At 43.4% G+C, this 24,380-nt stretch overlaps 2 protein-coding genes across 3 annotated transcripts; one reads left to right on the forward strand and one right to left on the reverse strand.

Annotated features, from left to right (window-relative positions):
• Positions 1-988: 988 nt before the first annotated feature.
• Positions 989-21,997, reverse strand: NFS1 (NFS1 cysteine desulfurase). 2 transcript variants are annotated; one of them, XM_025469899.3, is made up of 13 exons: positions 21,861-21,997; positions 21,143-21,252; positions 20,316-20,432; positions 17,827-17,910; positions 14,118-14,270; positions 11,135-11,228; positions 10,259-10,393; positions 6,841-6,998; positions 5,877-5,982; positions 5,716-5,797; positions 4,965-5,048; positions 4,486-4,575; positions 989-1,672 (listed from the first exon to the last, which is right to left on the reverse strand). In XM_025469899.3, the coding sequence occupies exons 1-13, from the start codon at positions 21,955-21,957 to the stop codon at positions 1,609-1,611; spliced, it is 1,374 nt and encodes a 457-aa protein (XP_025325684.1). In that variant the 5' UTR covers positions 21,958-21,997; the 3' UTR covers positions 989-1,608. The 2 variants fall into 2 exon arrangements, with proteins under 2 accessions (XP_025325684.1, XP_025325685.1); XM_025469900.3 differs by lacking the exon at positions 14,118-14,270.
• On the forward strand, positions 21,978-23,641 carry ROMO1 (reactive oxygen species modulator 1). Its single transcript, XM_025469901.3, has 3 exons — positions 21,978-22,120; positions 22,304-22,434; positions 23,452-23,641. Exons 2-3 carry the CDS (start codon positions 22,304-22,306, stop codon positions 23,558-23,560), a joined length of 240 nt encoding a protein of 79 aa, XP_025325686.1. The 5' UTR covers positions 21,978-22,120; the 3' UTR covers positions 23,561-23,641.
• Positions 23,642-24,380: the final 739 nt, after the last annotated feature.

The following is a 24,380-nucleotide window of genomic DNA, read 5'->3' on the forward strand; positions in this document are numbered from 1 at the left end:
GCTAGTAGCTCTCATACTTTTTTGACCATCATTTGCAACCAAGTATACACATTCAAATATATAATCAAAATAAAATACTTAAGGGGTACATGGCCCTTAAGTTGGTGGAACATGTGCCCCTTGATCTCAGGGTTGTAGGCTGGAGCCCCACATGGGTGTAGATTACTTAAAAATAAATAAATAAGAGGCACCTGGGTGACTCAGTCGGTTAAGTGTCTGCCTTCAACTCAGGTCATGATCCCAGGGTCCTAGGATTGAATCCAGCATCGGGCTCCCTGCTCAGCCAGGAGTCTGCTTTTCCCTCTGCCCTTCCCCCGTGCTCATGATCTCTCTCTCAGATAAAATCTTTTTAAAAAATTTAACAAAACAAAAAAACAAACAAAAAAACAAAATAAAATACTCAAAAATGTGTGATGTACTCCAATTTATTTTTTCTCTTGCTTTTTAAAATTTCTGGTAACTATCCACTTACAGTGTCAGACTCACAAATGGAGAAACTACTCTAGCTACATTATCCTGTTGGTTTCTCAAACATATCAGGCCTTTTACTCTTCCAGCTCCTTTTCATTCCTCATTCATCTCTAGCTCTTTCCCTGACTGGAAATCGTGTTCTTGCTTACATAACACCTGCTTTAAAAAGCTTTCCTAGTATATCTAGCATAGTAGTTTCTAATATTTCCTCTTATCATTGTATTTCTTCTGTAGCACTCATCACAATCTATAATAGCTTTGTTTACTTCTTATTTTCCATCTCTCTACTAGAATGAAAGCTCATTGAGGACAGAGTCCTTTTGGTCCCATTAGTCAATATATTCATAATACCCAGAATAATATTAGGTTCCTGAAAGGTACTCAAATAGTTGTCAAATGAAGGGATATGCAAGCAGACTGAGTCATCTACTGGAATCAAGTGGGGTGGTAGTTTGCTCCTGATTTCCAAGTACAGGTTGGAATTCTCCCTGAGACTTTCATAAAGTCACAAATTAAATAAAGGAAGGTGATTTTATTTCTCTTATCTGCAAATTAATATTTTTTAAAAAGAAACATAAATTATTAGAATAATGGGTGGGGTTATATAGATATTTCTAGCTCCATTAGGTCAAAAAAAAATATAAAGGGACAAGAACAGGAGACAAGGCTTCTAAGAAACTTGCTGTCAGTCTACAATGAACACGAAGAGGTGGGCTTTGGAGCCAAAAAAGAAATTAAATAGCAGTTGATTATGCTTGCTCCTGAAGGAGTCATTCTTGCTGTGCAGTAGTAAGCAACAATTCAAATGTCCACATAGAGAACTGAGGTCTCTGAACAAAGAACCATCTTCCAGTTCCTCTGGCTCTCCCCACCAAGAACATCCATTCACCATAAGACCAAAGAAGTACTCCTGGAGAGAAACATGAGTGTTCCCCCACCAAAGGAGCTGAGGCTAGAGGAAAGATAGTTTTCTTATATTTCTGTCTTGGGCTGATAGTAGTTGATGCTGAAGTCAACTGGACTACACCAATTCTGGTCTGATATGAAGCATCCACTGGGTATAATAAGATACCCAGATGTGCATGAGCTGGTGAAGTAGGAGAAGCCAGGACAGCACAAAGTCAGAGGCCCACTCCTCTAGTGTTGGGTCCACTTGATGCTTTTGAGGTCAATGCCATCCTGCACCATCTCCCAGAGAGGGCTGCCAAAGAAAAGAGACATTGGGTGAGTAAGGGCTTAGATAGGAAACAGCTGACATTGGTCTCTGACCCCTGAGCCCTGACTTAACTCTATCCGTTCTTGTCTCTCCACTTTCTTGCCCTGACAAACCCCAACATAGTGGTTAACAAGTCCTTCCCAGCTCTCTTTAAATTCTTGTCAGCTCCAGCCTCTCCATAGCTGCCAAAAAACAATAACTGAGTACCACAGGTTCAGCTCCAGTGGGGCCAAGTCAGTGGCATCAGGTTGCGGTCATGTTCAAGAAGCTCTCATCCCATTCATGAGATACTATGGAAACAGTTTCCTTAGTGGAACCAAGACCCCTGGAACCTATATAAGCATCAAGTTTCTGCCTCTCTACTCATCCCCACCCAAATAGACAACTTTTCAACACTTCTTTCTAGGTTTTTCTCTACTTCTCAGGGCTAGAGCTTAGCCCTAAATTACCAAGATATGTAGCATGCTTAACCAATTCCTACCAGCTTCATCACCCCAGAGTTGGACTGTGCTTCCAACATCCCTGGTTCCAATTCAAAAGTATCTCTTGCATCTTAGATCTGAGCATTTCATCTTACACAGAACTGCTGCTGATAAATCTCGGCTAAGCTCTAATTCCCTTCAGCTTGAATGCCTTGCATAATATTCCCAGACCAGATATTACTTCAAGGTGTTATGACTGTAGGATTCCGGTTTGGAGTTCCCAGTTAATTTTCTTCTACCCAATTTCACTCTTTTCTTGGCTTATCCCTCTCCTTTATGCCATGCATTCCCAGCATGCCTTTCTATGTATGACCTTTAACGTGGCTCCTTAAAGTTAGCGATCTCCTTCTTATCCTTTCTCTTTAGAAGTCACTTACTGTCATAGACTCACAAACTAAAGCTTTAGCCAGGGGCTAGTAAGACCATGCTGAATTCAGTTTGTAAAGGTCAGAAGAAACAGGTTGAAGATGCTGAAGCCAGAGGAATCTTGAGCCTTAGAAAACTAAGCAAGCTGTAGATATTTCAGCAATACAACTAGACTCTGGGAGGGAAAGTCCAGAGCCCAGAGAGACCTAAGAAAGTTCATAAAGGGAATAAGGGTATATACTTAAATTTCCTCACTCTCAATAACTAGACCAAGAGAATCCTGAAAGTTGAATTTAACCAGAATGGAGCCAGACTCTGAAAAAATTCAGAGGCTTCAATGTCCCTAGGAAGAAGTGGAGCTCTATGGCTACTAAGGGAAGCCCTGGTGGCAGCTGGCTGACAAAGCATCTCTTGACCTTGCTTATAAAGCATCTTTACAAAGAATACTCTGAGTAGTAGTTCTTAACATTTTGAGAATTTGTGTTTTTATTTTAGGTTTTAAGATTTTATTTATCTGACAGAGAGGGCACGAGAGAGCACAAGCAAGGGGAACAAAAGAGCAAGAGGGAGAAGCACACTCTTCATTGAGCAGGGAACCCAGTTCGAGGCTTGATCCCAGAACCCTGGGATCATGTCCTGAGCTGAAGCAGATGTTTAACTGACTTAGCCACCGAGGCACCCCAAACTTTTGAGAATTTAAAGAAAACTATGAAACTTTTTTTTAAGAAGAAATTTCTATTTTTTAAAATTTTTTAAAGATTTTATTTATTTATTCATGAGAGACACACACAGAGAGAGGCAGAGACACAGGCAGAGGGAGGAGCATGCTCCTCATAGGGAGCCCGCTATGAGACTCAATCCCAGGACCCGAGGATCATGGCCTGAGCCAAAGGCAGCTGCTCAACCACTGAGCTACCCAGGCATCTCAAGAATTCCTATCTAAGGGCAGCCTGGGTGGCTCAGCGGTTTAGTGCCGCCTTTAGCCCCGGGCGTGATCCTGGAGACCCGGGATCGAGTCCCACATTGGGCTCCCTGCATGGAGCCTGCTTCTCCCTCTGCCTGTGTCTCTGCCTCTCTCTCTCTCTCTCTCATGAATAAATAAATAAATAAATAAATAATAAGTTGGAAAAAAAAAAGAATTCCTATCTTAAAGGGAGTTTTTTTCTATGTAGTCTACAAATCACTAACTTTGTATTGATATTAATACTATCATAATGAAAAACGTCTGATTTTATATAGTTATTTAGTTTTTAAAAACACTTTGTCGGGCAGCCCAGGTGGCTCAACAGTTTAGCACCTGCCTTCAGCCCAGGGCATGATCCTGGAGTCCTGGGATCGAGTCCCACGTCGGGCTCCCTGCATGGAGCCTGCTTCTCCCTCTGCCTCTCTCTCTCTCTCTCTCTCTCTCTGTTTCTCATGAATAAATAAATAAAATTAAAAAATAAAATAAGGGATCCCTGGGTGGCGCAGTGGTTTAGCGCCTGCCTTTGGCCCAGGGCACGATCCTGGAGACCCGGGATCAAGTCCCACGTCGGGCTCCCGGTACATGGAGCCTGCTTCTCCCTCTGCCTGTGTCTCTGCCTCTCTCTCTCTCTGTGTGACTATAATAAATAAATAAAAATTAAAAAAAAAGAATAAAATAATACTTTGTCATATTCTGAAAACAAGTAGCCAAGAAGATCCACTATCTTGCTTTGTGGAACTTTTTTTTTTTTTTTTTTAAAGTAAGTTCTATGCCCTATGTGGGGCTTGAACTCACAATCTCAAGATCAAGAATCACATGCTCTACTGACTGAGACAACCAGGGGCCCCAACTTTGTGGAATTTCTAAATCCTAAAATCCAGTATTCTCAAAAGCTGGTTTTAGGCAGTATAAACATAAAGCCTGAGGACAAGAGAGGAGCCAGCACTACAATTTCTTCCAAAGGGTGTCTGGTGCATAGTGCATACCTCATTTCTCGAAGACGCTTCACATGGTGAATGCACTTCTCCACTGTGTAGTCCACTTCCTCCTCTGTAGTGAAACGGCCAATGCCAAACCTGAAAAAAGGCACAAGAGAAGAGCTCTGCATTTGAACTCTAGCACCAAGGTAAATTCATTCAGCAAATACTCAACAAGGATCTACTCTACAAAAGTCACAGAAAGAACATGGCTAGAGTTTCTCAGGACACGGGTCTGTGGATCAGCCACATTAGAATCACCAGAGAAGTTTCTTATTCCTCCTCCAGTCCTAGTCAATCAGAATTTCTGAGTGTGGGACTCAGAAATCTTCACAAACTTCCCAAGTGATATTCAATGAAGTCTGAGAACTGCTGCTCTAGAAACTTCCAAGAAAAATCAAAAAGGGATAAGGAAAACAAGTCTGAAGAGGAGATGAATAATACCAAAGAGGATGCTTTTCATAAACGTTGTAGTTCAACTGACTGACCTGATAGAAGAATGAGCTAAATCCTCATCAGTGCCAATTGCTCGAAGGACATAAGAGGGCTCCAGGGATGCAGAGGTGCAGGCACTGAAGAGAAACACAAGGATCCTTGCTCAGTTCATCATCAACATCTGCTTTTAGCCACAAACCCCTGGTCTTCCTCCCATCCTCAGGTCCCTGAAGTCATTACATGGAAATAAAAGAGATATTCTAATTTGGTAGAGCTAAAGAGTCCAGAGCTGTCTACATTTTCTGGAATATGAACCTAGCTCCTCTGGTCCTTATGGAGGATATCGTCCTTGAGCAAGGACACTACCAAAGCATGACGGAACACTATACCACATGAGCTGAGTCTGACAACCAGAAGCAGTGGAGAACCAAGTGCTCACTCCCCTATGATTGAATACACCATCAGTACCAGCCTAGATGGCAGCTAAACCCTTGGTGGCCTTTGGAGCATCCTTTAATTCTGGGGGTCTGCAACAGAACTGCTAGTATAACACTAGAACAGATGCATGCATGCATCTCTTAAGGCCATAAAAGGCACAAAATTCTACCCAGGAAGCCCTCTTAAGGTGGCAAACTTCAGCCAGAGCCAAGCCAGCTAAAAACTCAATACTTACAAAATGACCTTTATACTTAGCCAAGAGCTCTTCTGTCACTTCCACACTTAGGAAGCTTAATAATGTTATGCCACTTAAGAGGCCAGGCTAATGAGTCCTGCCACAGTTCCTGTCTATGCAGTTCAACTCACCTCCCTGAGGATAAGGCGACATCCTTGAGAGCCATCAGCAGACTCTCCCCTTCCACATATGCAAAAGAGAGGTTGATACAGCCTGCAAAGAGAATCACTATGAAAGAAGTTTCAAAGTCTCAGACTCCTCCAGAATGGGGATAGAAAAGGCATGTCCATACCTGGGTAATGGTGCTCAGGGTCCCCATTCATCACCACATCTGGAAGGCTCTTCATTATCTTTTGTGTCAGCCGATCTGCTAACTTTGAGATCCGCTTATGGTCGTACTGAGGAGCAGGTAAGGGAGGACTAAGCATAGTGACCATTAACAGCTCAGAAACATACAAGATGAGGATCCCTATTCCTGTGTCCAGAAGTGACTGTGCATCAGACCCACTTATCATCCTGTATTACAGTGGGGAGACCACTGTATCCCCAGCACTAAGCACAGCACCTGGCATGCAAAGGTGCTCAATAACTGGACACATGGTTCCAATACGCTGGAAATAAATGAACCAATACCTACTGAATGGACCTAGATTTTGAAGCCCATTATATCTCCCTCAGAATAAGATGCCAGAAGCACTGGGACAAGGATGGGTTTCCTAAACCTCCTCTTCCAGCAAAGGTCTGATTCATTCATTTGTGCTAAGAAACTTCTAATAGGGCAGCCCCGGTGGCTCAGTGGTTTAGCGTTGCCTTTGGTACAGGGCCTGATCCTGGAGACCCAGGATCGAGTCCCATGTCAGGCTCCCTGCATGGAGACTGCTTCTCCCTCTGCCTGTTTCTCTGCCTCTCTCTCCCTCCCTCCCTCCCTCCCTCTCTCTCTGCGTCTCTCATGAATAAATAAATAAAATCTTAAAAAAAAAAAAAAAGAAACCTCTAATAGGGGATGCCCGGATGGCTCAGTGGTTGAGCATCTGCCTTTGGCTCAGGTCGTGATCCTGGAGTCCTGGGATCGAGTCCCACATTAGGCTCCCCACATGGGAACTGCTTCTCCCTCTGCCTGTGTCTCTGCCTCTCTCTCTCTCTGTGTCTCTCATGAATAAATAAATAAAATATTAAAAAAAAAAAAAAAAAGAAACCTCTAATAGTAGACCTAGCACTGGGGAAGAAGTTGAGGAAGGAAACTGCTCTCCCCATACCTCCATCTCTTGCTGTGCCACCTCACATGCGGCCCCCAGCCCAACCACCAAGGGCGTGGGCACTGTCCCAGACCGCATACCCCGCTCCTGCCCCCCTCCACTCTGCAGGGCCTCCACACGTACACGGGGCCGGCGGCGAATGTAGATGGCACCAACCCCTGGGAAACAAAATTTGTTACAATAGAGAAAAGATGAAAAATGCAGATGGAACAAATTATCACTTTTGGATGGGGTCAAAATAATCTTTCAACTTTTTGGTAAGCTTGAAAATTTCAAAATAAAAAGAAATGGAGGAAAAGGAGAAACAGCAGTAAAATCATAATATTTATAAAAATTATTTAACATTAGGAAGGTAAGTACTAGAAGGAGTAATGACCAAATGGTTTAAAGTAGCTCCCTATGGATGTCTGAAATGGCATCATGCAATGTATCATTATTCATAAGAGCAAAATACCAGAAAGAAGTCAGATATTCATCATCAGGGGACTGGGCAAATAAATTATGATACAGTCCACACAATGAAATACAAAGGTGGTGTATAAAAGAGAGAGGAAGGGGATCCCTGGGTGGCGCAGCGGTATGGCGCCTGCCTTTGGCCCAGGGCGCGATCCTGGAGACCTGGGATCGAATCCCACATCGGGCTCCCGATGCCTGGAGCCTGCTTTTCCCTCTGCCTGTGTCTCTGCCTCTCTCTCTCTCTCTCTCTCTGTGTGACTATCATAAATAAATAAAAATTAAAAAAAAAAAAAAAGAGAGGAAGCTCCTTCTGTACTGCGACTGTAAAATCTCCAAGATACATTTTTAGAAAACTGATGAAATCTGAATAAAGTTTGTATTTACTTAAAAAAAATACACAGGACACCTGGGTGGCTCAGCGGTTAAGCATCTGCCTTTGGCTCAGGGAATGATCCCAGAGTCCTGGGATTGATTCCTACATCAAGCTCCCTGCATGGAGTCTGTTTCTCCCTTTGCCTATGTCTCTGCTTCTCTGTTTCTCTTATGAATAAATACATAAAAAAATCTTTAAAAAATACATTATTAGATATAAAAAGGAAGATGCAGAACAACGAGTATACTATGCTATTTTTTGAGTAAAAACAGAGGGGGAAAGAGGGGATATGCACTTGCAAATGCATAGAATAATTCTAGAAAAATATTCAAAAAATAGCCTTCCCAGAGAACTACATGAATGGTAGATAGAGGTGAGAGACTTTCTGGCCTTGTACTTTTTTGTAGCTTTTAAATTTGGGGGAAAAAAAAATTTTAAATACAAAAGTGGATGTGTTCAGTCAGTGGAACACAGGCCGTTGACCTCAGGGTTGTAAGTTTGAGCCATATGTTGAGTGTAGAGATTACATAAAAATAAAATCTTAAAAAAAAACAAAAACAAAAACAAAAAACCTTTGGGGAAAAAGCAAAGAAAGATCAGATTGTAATTAAAAATCAGCATAATCTCCCACAGTATATCAAAGCTTAAAAATGTATATAACCTGGGCGCCTGGGTGGCTCAGATGGTTACATGTCTGCCTTTGGTTCAGGTCATGATCCCAGGGTCCTAAGATCAAGTCCCGAATCAGGCTCCCTACTCAGCGGAGAGTCTGTGTCTCCCTCTCCGTTTGCCCCTCTCCCTGCTTGTGCTGTCTTCGTCTTTCGCTCTCTCTCTCTCAAATAAATAAAATATTTTAAAAAATACATATATAACTTAAGGGGCACCTACCTGGGTGGCTAAGTCAAATGAGTGTCTGGTTTCAGCTTGGGTCATGGTCTAGCAGTTGTGGGATCAAGCCCTGTGTGAGGCTCTGTACTCAGCAAGGAGTCTGTTGGAGATTATCTCCCTCTCCCCCTGCTCCTTCCTCTGCTTATATGCACGCTCTCTCTCTTTCTTTCAAATAAATAAATAAAATATTTTCAATAAATGTATATAACTTAAGGCTTGGCAAACCCACTTACAGGAATTTCATGCCAAAATATGAGCATGAATCTGCAAAGATATTCACAAAGCTGTCAAAGATTTTAAATAGAGTGGCCACTTGGTGAAGTTCATCTTTTTTCACATAGAACAACTGCTTAGACAGAGATTTATTACAAAGGATCTCAGTTTTGAAATAATTTATGTAACAAACTACACTTAATTAAGAAATATTTTATTTCCTTATCAAATTCAAGTATCCTCACTATGTGAATCTCTGCAGTTCCCAAGTTTAGAGAGCACATGCTCTGACCCCATGTCTGGACAGTGAAGGACACCATGTTATCTAAATCCACTGGGATCCTGATTTCAGAAAGTAGGAGTCTGGATAGTGAGATACCTATATACATTTAAATGTTAAAATAAATAAATAAATAAATAAATGTTGATCAGAGGGCAGCCCAGGTGGCTCAGTGGTTTAGCGCTGCCTTCAGCTCAGGGCCTCCTGATCCTGGAGACCTGGGATCGAGTCCCATGTCAGGCTCCCTGCATGGAGCCTGCCTCTCCCTCTGCCCATCTCTGTCTCTCTCTCTCTGTGTGTGTCTCTCATGAGTAAATAAATAAAATCTTTAAAAAAAAATAAAAATAAAAAAAATAAGTGTTGATCAGAGCTTCTGCTCAATTGGTTTTATCAAAATACATTTACCCACAATAAAAGCCAATAAAGGCAACATTAAAGATAGGAGGCCTACTGTGGTTTTTATAATAATAACTCATAGAAACACTCTATAACCTCTGGGAACCTTGAGAAGAAGACATTTTACATATTTCCAAGAGCTATCAGTTTTTTTCTCAGAATGTATAGCCCAATGACATACACTACAAACACAGAAAGTGTACCAACATTACCAACCCCCACAGGCCCTCCTCACCTCAGAGACAGAGAAATTTTATAGCTACTTCCATAAAAGATAAAAGACTGGAGAGAAAAGACAGAATTCTGGCTAGAAACATTCTTGGGCCAACAGGACCATAGGGAACAAACAAATATCCTTGAGAGACTAATAGGAACACATTAAATCTAGGAATAAACGCCAAAAGATATAAAAGTCCAATCTTCCCCTGTGTTACAGAAAGACACAGGGAATGAAGGACTCAAAGAACATTGCTCTGAATATTATAGTGGGGCAGACAGGATAGATGGACTTATCTCGCTAAATTTGATATGACAAAACCCTTTGGTCCTCAACCAAATAAACCTCTACTTGCTTTCTAAGGATTTTCTAAAGAGGCAATGGAACAATGGACTGATATATACAGTTAACTGAAAGAGTCTACAAATAGGCAAGTGTATTCTTGGTTATTGCTAAAGGACACCTGCATTCTGCAAGACACTATGAATGTACAACTTCATCTGAGAGCAACGGCAGTCCCAAATAACTACAAGGAACATATGTCAAGGAGTTTACTGGGAGGTCTGGGAGAAAGAACTCTAGGAGGGGCTGGTACCTTTGGGACCATAGATTTTATGACCACTGATGCTCATGAGATCAATTTTCATGTCATTGACGTCAAGTGGGATTTTTCCAACAGCCTGGGCTGCATCGGTATGGAAATATACCTTTCTGGAACTGCAAATCTGCCCTGAGGAAACAACAGAGGGGAAGAATCATATCACAATGTTGGGAAGTCACCTGGCAGTGATCCCACAACATACCATGAGTTCTTTTTTTTTTTTCATACCATGAGTTCTAAGGCAAAACTGCATCTGTCATTACCCTCTAGCCATATAGTAAATAACTTCTCACTCTCTTTCTCTTAGTCTCTCTTTCCTTTTTTTTTTTTTTTTTTTTTTTTTTAGTCTCTCTTTCCATCTCTCTCTCCCACTCTCTCTGTCATTCTCAGCTAGAGAAAATAAGGGCAAGTACAAATCACCAAATCAAAACATCCCTGATATCCTGATGCCTAAGACTCGTCTTACCTCCTTGACACAGGCCTTTCAATGTATCAGATTAACTTTTATATCCTTTGTAAAGGAAGCAAAGATTAGCAGATCTATTTGCTAATGTGCCTTAGGAGTTACAGGGTGAGTCTCTGGCTCTAAGTGAGCATAATAAAGAGATATACTAAAGTGACAAAAGTTAAAGGGGAAGAGAAAAAAGAATGGTGTTTTGTTTTTGGCAGCAACTGCAGTTAAATAGAAAGGAACAGAAAGAATACTAGACCAGGATTCAAATACTGCTATACCATACACAATAGGTCTTTGAACAAGGAAGGACTCATGCTCTGAAATTCCCTTTCCCTTGACCTCCCTCCCAGACCATTCTTGTTCCTCAGATGGATCCCAGTGGTAGGCATACATCAGGGTCCACCCATGATACTCACCTATTTCTGCAATGGGCTGCTTCACTCCAATTTCGTTGTTCACAGTCATGACTGACACCAGGCTGGTATCTGGCTGGATGGCAGACTCTAGTTCCTAAGAGTATCAGGAGCAAGGAGACATAAAGTACCAACAAAGTCCTCCCTAACTCAGAATATAGGCAAGCTTAGTCTTGGAAAGGGGCCTTTCACTACCCACTTATCAGAATGGTTAAAACAAAAATAGCGCCAACATAAAATGCTGGCAAGGATTCGGAGAAATTGCATCACTTACTCACTTGGTTATTACCATTGGTCATAACGTAAAATGGCATAGCTATGCTGGAAAACAGTTTGCCACTTTTTGTTTCTTACCAAACTAAACATAAAATTACCTTGCGATCCAGTAATTGTACTGTTGTGCATTTATCTCAGGGAAATGAAAACAGATTCACACAAAAAACATACACATAAATTTTCATAGCAGCTTTCACCACAACAGCCAAAACCTAGAAACAACCCAGAGGTCGCTCATCAGGTGAATGGTTAAACTCTGGTACTTCCCACACATGGACTATGACTCAGCAACAGAAAGAACAAACTACTGAGACATGTAACAACCTAAATGAGTTGCCAAAGACTTATGCTAAGGAGAAAAACCAGTCCCAAAACGTTACACACTTTATCATTCCATTTATATAACATTATTGAAATAAAAAATTAAAGAAATGGAGATCAAATTAGTGGTTTTAAAAGAACAACAGGAAGCATCACTGTGGTGATGAAAGTAATGTGATGGTGGTGGTAATTACACAAACCTCTATGTGACAAGTGAGTTCAAGTAAAACTGGGGCAACGAAAACAAGACCGGCAGACTGTGTCAACATCAATACCCTGGCTGTGATATACTTCTGCAAGATGTTATCATGGGAAAACCTGGATAAAAGATACGTGAGATCTCTCTGTATGATTTCTCACAATCACATGTGAATTGACAATTATTTAAAAGTTTAATTAAAAAAAGAGGAGAATCTTTCCTATGTAAGGTTGTCAGAGTAAGCTGCAAACAACAAAGTAGCAAAAATCAAGGTTATTGGTGACAATACTGAGGCAGGGATCTCGTCTGACTAAAATATTTCTCTTAAAGGAATTATTAATCAGCCTCCCAACATCTTGCTTTCCTGGACACTGGTTTATAAAGGTGCTCACTGCCATGTTTCCCTTGCTTCTTGTTTGCTTCTTTCACAGTATTTATCCTAATTTGTAACTACTTCATTTACATGTTTGCCTATATGTTAACTGTCCCCTTTACTAGAATGTAACCTCTCAGGAGGCAGGAACTAAACTTGTCTTGTTCATCCTGCTATCCGTGGTGCCACACACTATGGCATAATACATACTATGAGGTGAAAGAATAGCACACGTTAAGCATTATGAGAAATAAAAGCCAGAAAAATACATGCTCCTAGTATTCAGGAGACTTAACCTGGTGGAGAGATAGACAAACATACGACAGAGGATAGTAGTAAAAAGCCATTAAGGAATTTAAGGAATTTAGAGAAAAAAAGATATTAATAGGGGTTGGGGCAGGGATGCCTGGGTGGTTCAGCAGTTGGGCACCTGCCTTCAGCTCAAGGCGTGATCCTGGAGTGCTGGGATAAGGTCCCATATTGGGCTCCCTGCATGGAGCCTGCTTCTCCCTCTGCCTATGTTTCTGCCTCTCATTCTGTATCTCATGAATAAATAAATAAAATCTTAAAAAAAAATAGGGGTTGGGGCAGCTAAGAAGATTTCAGCACAGAGCTGAACTTGAGCTAAGTGGGTAAAAGAGGGAGAGAATTAAGGAAAGTGCAAAGAGGAGAAGAAATCAGAGGTGAGGGGCTATGTGAGAAGAGACCCACAGCAGGATTGGTCAGGCCCAATCAGGGAGATATCAAGGCTCTGTGGCTGAAGTGGAGAGTTTTACGAAGGGCCACAGTGGTCAACAGAACTAAAACACTAGGTGACAACCACCATGTCTGTTCTGAGATCAGTATTACCCTGATATCAAAACCAAAAAAAGATATCACAAGGAAACTGCAGATCAGGATCTCTAATGACTAGAGATACAAAAATCCTTAACAAAATACTAGCAAACCAAATCCAGTAACCTATCAGTGAATGTATACACCATATAAAGAGGACAAAACCACATGACTACCTCAATAAACACAAAAAACCAACTACTAAACCAAAATGCTTTCATAATACCCCCCCCCCCAAAAGAAATCAGACTTGGAGAACTTTCTCAATCTAATAAAGGACATTTATGCAAGAACAACTATGAAAAATCCACAGTTAACATCACACTTAAGGAGGAAAGCTTTCTTCCAGTATCAGGAACAAAATGAGGATGTCTGCTCTCATCACTTCTATTCAACTTTGTACTAGAAGTCCTTGCCAGGCAATTGGGCAAGAAAAAAATAAAAGGCATCCAACTTGGAAATGAAGTAAAACTCTCCCTACTGGTATATGACAGGGCTCTTCCCACAAACTGCATCTTAGGATTTGACTAGGGATGTTGGTATCCAAAATCTGATGGACAAGATGCATGAAATCACTACCGAAAATGTACATATAAGGATATGGGCTATAAAGGGAAATATTCTTCACAAAAACTATGCCTCCTCTTTAGAGAGAGGAGAAACATCAGTACAAGGGAAGAAGAGGCTAGAGCTTTGCCATGGTGAGTGTTGAGTCCCTGGCATCCTACACACACACAGCCAATGGCCCTCAGACAAACCAGGAAGCACTGACAAAGCTGAGAAACAACTCCTCCAGAGAAAAAGAAAATAGTCCACACACTGAAGGGGAACATATGCTCAGTTTCTCTCCCAGGCCTATTTCCCCAACCTTCCCCTCATCATTAGATCTAGTCCTTCAAGCTCCGGCTGAGGCTGATAACAGATTTACTGGCTGAAGCCAAGCTCCTCCTATTTTGCCCCCTCCTGTCAGTAGCCACTCCTACCTTCAGGTCGATGATGCCACTTTTCTTCACCGGGAGGTATGTGACCTGAAAGCCCTCAGCTTCCAGCGAACGGCAGGAGTCCAAGACACATTTGTGCTCTGTCTGAGTGGTGATCAAGTGCTTTTTCCGTGACCTATAGAACCTGGCCACTCCCTAGAAATTGGTGGTGGTGGAAGGAAAGAAGGGATACTCAGAGAGACAGCAAGGACTGCAATCCTTGAAAGAAAAAGTGGGAAAGAGTTGTATGCTCCAACATCAATTCTGTAACACCGGGCAGCGCAGGTGGCTCAGCGGTTTAGCGCCGCCTTCAGCCCAGGGCGTGAGCCTGGAGACCTGGGATCGAGTACCATGTCAGGCTCCCTGCATGGAGCCTGTTTCTCCCTCTGCCTGTGTCTCTGCTTCTCTCTCTCTCTGTGTCTCTCATGAAAAAATAAAAATGTTAAAAAAAAAAAAATTCTGTGACACCAAGTATGTGTCCTACAATTCAACTTAATTCTGACACTAACTACCCTGAATTAGTAGAAATCCTGCAGATTAAGGGGCTCAGTCCCAAAAGCCTAAACCTACTTCAGATGTCAGCCACAAGGCCCAGGTGGGACAAGCCAGACTTCAGTACTTTTGCCCCACTGGCTACAAATTTAGGACTTCCCACAGCACCCTAAGGTTCAGTAATTCACCAGAATGACTCTCAGAACTTGCTGAAAGCACCACACTCTTACAGTTTTATTATAAAGGATATAATTCAGGAATAGCCAAATGGAAGAGGTGCATACGGCAAGGCCTGAGGAGGGGATGGGCACAAAGTTTCCATGCCCTGTCTTTGTGAATCCAGGCATGCCACCCGCCCAGTACATCCATGAGTTCGTCAACTTGGAAGATCCTCTGAGCCTTATTGTCCAGAGTTTTTATGGGGGTTTCATTATCAAGGCATGACTGATTAAATCACTGGCCACAGGACTGAACTCAATCTCTAGTTCCCCTCTCCTGCCCTGAGGGAAGTATGGCTGAAAGTTCCAACCCCCTAATCACATGCTTTGTTCTTCTGGAAAGGCCAGCCAGTCCCTTGCAACTAAGAGCCCACATGAGTCACTTCACTACCATAACTCAGGTATGGTCCAGAAAGGATTGTTATGAAACAAACAATTGTTATGTTGTATAAACAGGATTATTATGTAACAAAAGACATTTCTATCATTCAGGAAACCCCAAAGATTTTTGAGGCTCTGTGCCAAGAGATTTTAATATAAAAAAACATATTTTATGATGCTACAGGTAGAAAATAGGGAACATGCCTATCCTTGCATCCCAGGAAAAAGCTTTTCTCTTTATTTCCACTTAAGAATAAAACATGCAAATACGGTGACAACAATACCCAAAGCTGTCAGTATATAAGTGAAACTCAAACACTCATTCCCTGCTGATAGCAGTAATTATGCTACAATCTCTTCAGAAAATCATTTAGAAAAAAGAAAAGAAAGAAAGAAAATCATTTAGAAAGATGTCTTGGGGGATCCCTGGGTGGCGCAGCGGTTTGGCGCCTGCCTTTGGCCCAGGGCGTGATCCTGGAGACCCGGGATCGAATCCCACGTCGGGCTCCCGGTGCATGGAGCCTGCTTCTCCCTCTGCCTGTCTCTGCCTCTCTCTCCTTCTCTCTCTGTGACTATCATAAATAAATAAAAATTTAAAAAAAAAAAAAAAAAAAAGAAAGATGTCTTGGGATCCCTGGGTGGCTCAGCAGTTTGGCTGCCCTGGAGGCTTCCATCTGATAGGGAGAGACACCACAATGCAGTGAATGCATGCAGAAGCACAGCAATCAGTACTTCAAAATAGGAACATCTAAACAAACAGGAGGGGCACCTGGTTGGCTCAGTCATAGAGCACGCAACTTTTGGTCTTGGGATTATAAATTCAAGCATCATGTTGGGTGTAGACATACTTGAAAATATAAAATCCTGGGGCTCCTGGGTGGCTTAGTTGATTAAGCATCCAACTCTTTTTTTTAAGATTTATTAATTTATTTGAGAGAGAGTGAGAGTACCTAAGTGAGTAGGGGGGGAGGCAGAGGCAGATAGAGGAGAGAATCCTCAAGTTGACTCCCTGCTGAGTGGGGAGCCAATACAGGGTTTGATCCCAGGATTGTGAGATCATGTCCTGAACGGAAATCAAGAAACAGTCACTTAAGTGACTGAGGACCGGGTGCCCCTCAGTTAAGCATCCAACTCTAGGGATCCCTGGGTGGCTCAACAGTTTAGTGCCTGCCTTTGGCCCAGGGCATGATCCTGGGGTCCCGGGATTGAGTCCCGCATAGGGCTCCCTGTGTGGAGTCTGCTTTTCCCTCTGCCTATGTCTCTGCCTCTCTGTGTGTGTGTGTGTGTCTCTCATGAATGAATAAATAAAATCTCTCTTTTTTAAAAAAAAAAAAAGCATCCAGGGATCCCTGGGTGGCGCAGCGGTTTAGCGCCTGCCTTTGGCCCGGGGTGTGATCCTGGAGACCTGGGATCAGATCCCACATCGGGCTCCCTGCATGGAGCCTGCTTCTCCCTCTGCCTGTGTCTCTGCCTCTCTCTCTCTCTCTCTCTCTGTGACTATCATGAATAAATAAATAAAATCTTTAAAAATAAAAACAAACAAACATCCAACTCCTGATTTCGGCTCAGGTCATGATTTTAGGGTTGGGAGATTGAGCTCCACATTGGGTTTCACGCTGGGCATGGAGCGTGCTTCAGTCACTCTCCCTCTCCTTCTTTTTTTTTTTTTCCTCCCTCTCCTTCTGCCCCTCTTCACTGTCCCTCACACATGCATGTTCTCTCTCTCTCTCTCTCAAATAAATAAATGTGCGTGTATATATATATATATATATATATATATATATATATATACACAAAATCTTTAACAAATTAAAAAAAAATTTTTAAAGGGATGCCTGGGCGGCACAATTGGCTAACTTTATAGACTCTTGGTTTCAGCTCCAATCATGATCTCAGAGTCATGGGATCGAGCTCCATGCTGGGCTCTATGCACCTAAAGATAGGAGCCACCCCTAAAATAAATAACTGATTTTTTAAAATAAATAAATCTTAAAAAAAGAAAGAAACAGGAGAAACTTGTAGCAAATAGATCTCATCAGAAAGAAAAGAGAAGGCTGAGAGGAAGGCAGCCCTGAAATCACATATAGAAGGGTGAAGGTGGTAACTAGAAGAGAAGCATGTCTAATTGCAAGTGGATTCTGGACTTCACTATGACTAGATCAAAAGGATGCGGAAGGGACACCTGGCTCGCTCAGCTGGTAATGTGTGACTCTTGATCTCAGGGTTGTGAGCTGGAGCCCCACACTGGGTGTAGAAATTATTTAAAAAGTATGGGGAAAAGGGCTGAGTCACCATTATCCACTCCCTAAAGTAGCTGCTGTCCAAAATACCAGTAGTTAATGGTCAAAGAGCCACCTTCTTCATGTCCAACTACCTCACTGAACTTAGTTCAACAGGAACAAAGACTTAAGATGGAGTAGATCTCAGAGGGTTGAAGGAAGCAATAAATCAGAAAGAGCCTATGTTTGCTTATGTCTTTTTTCACAATAGGGTCAGAGTGGGTAGCGGGGAAATATATACAGGAACCCAAATGATGGAAGGCCAACTCTCAAGTCAGGAAAGCCCAGATATAAAAAAAAAAAAAAAAAGGAAAGCCCAGATATGCCTTCTCATTTTCTTACCTTAATTGCTATGTTGTTAGATTCAGTAGCGCCACTAGTGAAAATGATCTCACGAGGATCAGCCCCAATCAGAGATGCTACTTGCTGCAAACCAAGAAACAGAGATAAATAATATCAGTTCTGCAGACAGCAATGCAACTGCAGACATAGCTAGGACAGAGCTCTGGTTCAAGAAAAGCTCCAGGTGATCCCTGGGTGGCTCAGCGGTTTAGCGCCACCTCTGGCTCAGGGCGTGATCCCGGCTCCCTGCATGGAGCCTGCTTCTCCCTCTGCCTGTGTCTCTGCCTCTCTCTCTCTCTCTCTCTCTCTGTGTCTCTCAAAATAAAATAAATAAAATAATAAGGTAAAGTAAAATAAAAAATAAAATAAATAATAAAATAAAATAAAATAAAATAAAATAAAAGCTCCACTGCATCCTATCAACAGCCCAAAAAGTTCTGTGCCCACTAGGGTCAGACAATATTTAGATTCAGTTCCATTCCAGATCCGAGGCTCTTTTCCTGCCTGATACAAAATAATAATAATAATAATAATAATAATAATAATAATAATAATGGTTATTTATTTAAAGATTTTTTTTTCTTTCTTAAAGATTTTATTTATTTATTTGAGAGAAAGTGAGAGCACAAGCAAGGAGAGGGGAAGATCTTAAAAAAAAAAAAAAAGGGATGCCTGGGTAGCTCAGCAGTTGAGCCTCTGCCTTTGGCTCAGGGCGTGATACTGGAGTCCCAGGATCAAGTCCCACATCGGGCTCCTTGCATAGAGACTGCCTCTCCCTTTGCCTGTGTCTCTGCCTCTCTCTCTGTGTCTCTCATGAATAAATAAATAAAATCTTTTTTTAAAAAGGTGGGGAGGGGCAGAGGGAAAGGGAGAAGCAGACTCCCCACTGAGCAGGACCCTGGGATCATGACCTGAGCAGAAGGCAGGAGCTTAACTGACTGAACCACGAAGGCTCCTCAAAGATTTTATTTTTATTTTATTATCTTTATTTTTATTTTAAGATTTTATTTTTAATATCCATACGCAGCACAGGGCTCAAACACTCCTGAGAACAAGAGTCAAATGCTCCACTGACTGAGCCAGTCAGGTGCCCCAATACTGGCTATTTATTTATTTATTATTTATGATCTATTTATTTATTTGAGAGAGAGTGATCATGTGTGAATGCATGGACACGAGCAGGGGGGAGGAGGAAGAAGGAGAGAGACTCTTAAGCAGACATCTTGGTGAGTGCGGCTAAGTGTGGAGCCCAACATGGAGCTCCATCTTATGACCCTGAGATCATGACAAGCCAAAATCAAGAATCAGATGCTCAGGGGGCGTCTGAGTAGCTCAGTTGGTTAAGCGGCTGCCTTTGGCTCAGGTCGTGATCCCGGGGTTCTGGGATCGAGCCCCATGTCTGGCTCCCTGCTCAGCAGAGTCTGCTTCTCCCTCTCCCTCCACCTCTCCCTATGCTTGTGCTCTCTCTCTCTCAAATAAATAAATAAAATCTTAAAAAAAAAAAAAAAAAAAAGAATCAGATGCTCAGGGCCAGCCTGGGTGGCTCAGCGGTTTAGTGCTGCCTTCAGCCCAGGGCCTGATCCTAGAGACCTGGGATCGAGTCCCACATTAGCTCCCTGCATGGAGCATGCTTTTCCCTCTGCCTGTGTCTCTGCCTCTCTCTTTTTCTCTGTGTCTCTCATGAATAAATAAATAAAATCTTAAAAAAAAAAAAGAATCAGATGATCAACTGACTGAGCCACCCAGGCACCCCACAATATTGGCTTTTTAAAAAGCACTTATTGGGGATCCCTGGGTGGCGCAGCGGTTTAGCGCCTGCCTTTGGCCCAGGGCGTGATCCTGGAGACCTGGGATCGAATCCCACATCGGGCTCCCGGTGCATGGAGCCTGCTTCTCCCTCTGCCTGTGTCTCTGCCTCTCTCTCTCTCTCTCTCTCTCTCTGTGTGACTATCATGAATAAATAAATTAAAAAAAAAAAAAAGCACTTATTGAGGGGTGCCTGGTGGCTCAGTGGGTTAAGCATCTGAGTCCTGATTTCAGCTCAGGTCTTGATCTCAGGGTCATAAGTTCAAGCTCTGCATTGGGCTCCATGCTGGGTGTGGAATCTACTTGTGTGTGGGGGGGGAGCAACTTAAAATAAAAAGCCCTAATTGAGCTCTTGGTATGTATAAGCATTGTGTTAATAAAACACATCATCAGCAATATCTCATTGAATCCACAAAATGATCTTAAGGAGTAGGAACTATTACAATCTCCATTTTCAATGTGTGGAAATTGATATTCATAAAAACTAGGTAACATTCCAAAGGTCATTTAGTTAGGAAATGTAACAACCAATAAAATGCCTTCAGAGGGACTCCAAGGCCTGATCTCTAATCTCTTCCTGAAAGAGCCTCAAATCATGTCCACCTCCACCCAGAGCTATGAATGAAATGCCTCCCATAGTCCACCGAACCTGTCATCAGAACCTCCTATCCTTCTGTACTAACCTGGCGAGCATGTTCCATGGCTGCCTCACTCTCCCAGCCATAAGCATGTGTCCGGGAGTGTGGGTTTCCATAGTAGTTGACTAGGTAAGGGAGCATGGCATCAAGTACCCGAGGGTCCTGAGCACAAAAGAATAAATCAGTCTCCTTGAGTCCACAGATCACTCAGGCCCCACTCCATCCCCTCAGACCTGCCCAAACTGCCTCCACACACTCCCAACCCTTCAGACACCGCCTAGATTGTGCCTTAAACATTCTTCCATTCCCTCAGGTACTAAACAAATAGCAGCCCAATATACTCCCACTCTCGACCCATCGTTCTACCAGATTATCATCCTACCATCTCCTCAGGTAATCTACAAACATTGCCTGGTCCCGACAGCCGTTTCTACATCCTGCCAGGTGATGCGATCTACAAGGGCCAGGAGTGACAAGAGTCCACATGTTGATGAAATCTTCCATTAATATTGAAGTGCTTATCATGTGCCAGGTTCTGTATAAAGGGCTCCTTTACACCTTTTTAACCCTTTTAATACTTGCCCAAATTCACATAGTTAGTAAATAGCAATCCAGCTAATTCCAGAGCCTATGCTTTTATTCCTACTATAGTGCCTACACCGAAGTGATTTGATCAAGGTCAATAGCTAGTAAGTAGAACTGCTTCTAGTTTATTATAATTTAAACCTCCTGACTCCTGGCCCATTGCTTTTCCCAACACACACTTCACGATGACTCTCACTTCTGCAGGATCCAGTCATTTTGGTGCATTATCACTTCTGCATTGTAATTGTTATAAACAGCTTTGGGGAAATCTGCCCCTCCATCCTTACCAGAGGAGTTGTCGCTTGCACATCCATATACAGAGGTCGCAGCACTGACTCTGCCGGTGGAGCAGTGGCTGTATCTGAGGGAACAGCAGACTGGGGAGCATGGTCTACAACTGACAAAAAAAAAAAAAAGGTATGGAAGGGCCAAGCGTGAGAGAACCTATGGACACAGGGTATCCAAGACAGCAGGAGGTGAAAGCTGGATGGGAGTGAGATGAGCTGAAAGGACGCAGGGGTTGAATCTCAACGGAAAAGCAAACAAAACATCAGATCAGAGAACTTAAGCAAACTGTAAAAGGAGGTTAGGGAGAGAGACCATGTTCTTGGAGGGGGATGTAGGGACAATATTCGAATTGCTTCGTTGGGAGCAGGGAGGGATAGGAAAGGGCAGCCATTCAGGACTGTGGAAACAGGGTAGGTAAGATCTCCCTCCAAGATTACTGGCTGGACGACCAGCATCTCTTAAAGTTGGCCGAGAGGTCTGAAGGCCGACGGAACTTGCAAGGCTCCGAAGGCCTGTGGGGCAGGATCTGAAGGCAAAGTCAACCGTTCTGAGGGTGGGCGTGAGGAAGTTTGAGGGGTGCAGCAGGAAGGCAGGGTCAGAGGGTCTGGGTTGCGCGCGCGGAAGAGGGAGGCTCTGTAATATTGAGGTGCACCGCCACGCGAAGGGAGAAGGTCCGCGCCTGCCGGGAGGCGGCGGCGAGCAGGACCCGGAGCGTACCGCGCAGGCGCAGCCCCCGAGTGGGCGCCTCGGACCTGGACCCCGGAGCTACCGGCACAGCCGCGGCCGCCCGCCTCCAAGCGGTTCGCAGCAGCATGGTCCCGCAGGCAGAGCCCCCCGCCCGAAGCGGCCGCAGTCCTCAGCTACGTGCTCCCGGAAGTTGTGCTCCGCGTCCCGGAAGCAATTGCTCGGGCCGCGGGCGCGCTCCGCCTCGCGTTCCGGGTGAGACGTAGAACTGAGCGACCGAAGCCGCGAACGAGGTGAGGTGGGGGGCACCGCGGCGCGGGGACCCGAACGCTAAGAGGGTGATGGAGTTGGGCTACGCGCTTATTTTCCTCCCTGGACTTCCCCGAACCCTTAGATTCGCCCCCCACCCCGCCTCCTCCGGCCCCCGCCCGGGCTGGCGGCTAGGCCCATACTCCCCTAACCTTCGAACCCCGCAGATGCCGGTGGCCGTGGGGCCCTACGGACAGTCCCAACCGAGCTGCTTTGACCGCGTGAAGATGGGCTTTGTGATGGGTTGTGCAGTGGGCATGGCGGCCGGGGCGCTCTTCGGCACCTTTTCCTGTCTCAGGTGAGGGGGGTGGGCGGTGATCTCTGGGCGGGACTACCGGCCCTTCCTGCCCGGCGCCACTTGGCGGGCAGCCTGGATAGAGCCTACTTCGTTTCAATTTCCTCGCTATCCTTTAACGAGACTGATTCCCTACCCACCTTCAGTCTGGAAGGAAGGTTGGAAGCCTCGGCGCTTGAGAATATGAGTTCTGATTCAAACTGAAAGTCAGAAAATCTGACTCTTCACTCATTCTGTAACCTTAAAGCACGTTGGAGTCTGGGTTTCCTTAAGTGGAGAATGAGGTCAGTAAGGTAACATCTGCCTCATAGAGTTGTGAGGATTAAATCAGAGCCCACATACCACAGAATGTGGCACATATTAAGTGCTCAATAAATGGTTACTACTGTCGCTGCTGTTTTTATTTCCACTTGCACATAGTGAAACAGTTGTTGAGCAATTTTACTTACTGGAAACAGGATGTAGATACGCAGCAGATAAACTCAACACCCTAATGTCATTTTCACATGTAGTAGAGTTAATTCCCGTTTTTCCACATTGTAAATTATCATTTACTGAGCACTGACCAAGTGTGAATCACTATTCTAAGTGCTGCATGTGTTCTCACAACAATCCTGTGAATGTGATGGTCCCCATTTTATACTTAGCCCATTAATTGCAGAGCTGGTGCATGAACACAGGTCTGACTCCACGAATCGTTGCTTTAACACCAGGAAACCATCAGAAAGATAAATGTCTTTATTGGCGCATGTGTGTTCCATATATCCTGGAGGTAAAAGGGGAAAAACTAGCTCCTCTATGTTGCCTCCCACAAACTGAAGGCAGGTCATAGGATATTCTGATACCCCTAGAAATCTTGATGCATTGATTTCCTAGTCATTACCCCCCTTATCTGGGAAGAGATAATGTCTTGCCAGACTTCAAGTGTTTGATTTACCATGAAAAATTGGGAAAGGGCAGTTATGCCATTTCTTATATTTTTGTTCCCAGTTGGCCCATCTTGCTTTCCTCCTCTCTTAGGATCGGAATGCGGGGTCGGGAGCTGATGGGCGGCATCGGGAAAACCATGATGCAGAGTGGCGGCACATTTGGCACATTCATGGCCATCGGGATGGGCATCCGATGCTAATCTGGGCAGTGGTTGCCCATACACCTACCCTTTCCCATCAGTCCAGCTCATGTACTATAATAAAACAAAATTCTTTGAGTAGTCTGTGTTAAAGGAATTTCTTCTCACTTTGCACCTATATATACCCAGCTTACAGCATTGAATAAGCCAATGAGATTTGGTATCAGTTTCCAAATCCTCTGTTAATCCAAAATTAGGAAAATTTTCCATACCTGGAACTTTTCATAGATTCTAGTAAACTATCGTTATTCAACCCCTTAAGGTTGATGTTCTCACCATTTTAAAGGTTAACTAAGGGGCAGCTCCGGTGGCTCAGCGGTTTAGGGCTGCCTTCAGCCCAGGGCGTGATCGATATATGGGATCAAGTCCCACATTGGGCTCCCTGCATGGAACCTGCTTCTCCCTCCGCCTGTCTCTGCCTCTCTCCCCGTGTGTGTCTGTCATGAATGAATAAATAAAATCTTAAAAAAAAAAAAACAAAAAAAAAAAACTTAACTAAGCCTACATTTCAAGGTTGCACTGCAAAAGTTAGTGTTAACCCACGTTAAGTCTCAATTCCAAAACTCTGTTCATCCAAAACTTGTTCAGATTTTGTGCAGAAATATCATCCACTGGCAAAAAATCCAAACCATCCAACACAATGTAGCCTTAACTGCGTAAACCTCATAATTTTCTAACCCACCATCCATGAGGATGTCATTTGTATAATGAACACGCCCCCCCCCACACACACACACACGCACAATTCTGTTAATTGGCTTCATAAGGTAGTTTCCTTATAATAAGGCCAAGTGGCACGCCCCTACTATAGCCATACATC

This window comes from Canis lupus, chromosome 24 (assembly GCF_003254725.2).
Source record: "Canis lupus dingo isolate Sandy chromosome 24, ASM325472v2, whole genome shotgun sequence".
NCBI lineage: Eukaryota > Metazoa > Chordata > Mammalia > Carnivora > Canidae > Canis > Canis lupus.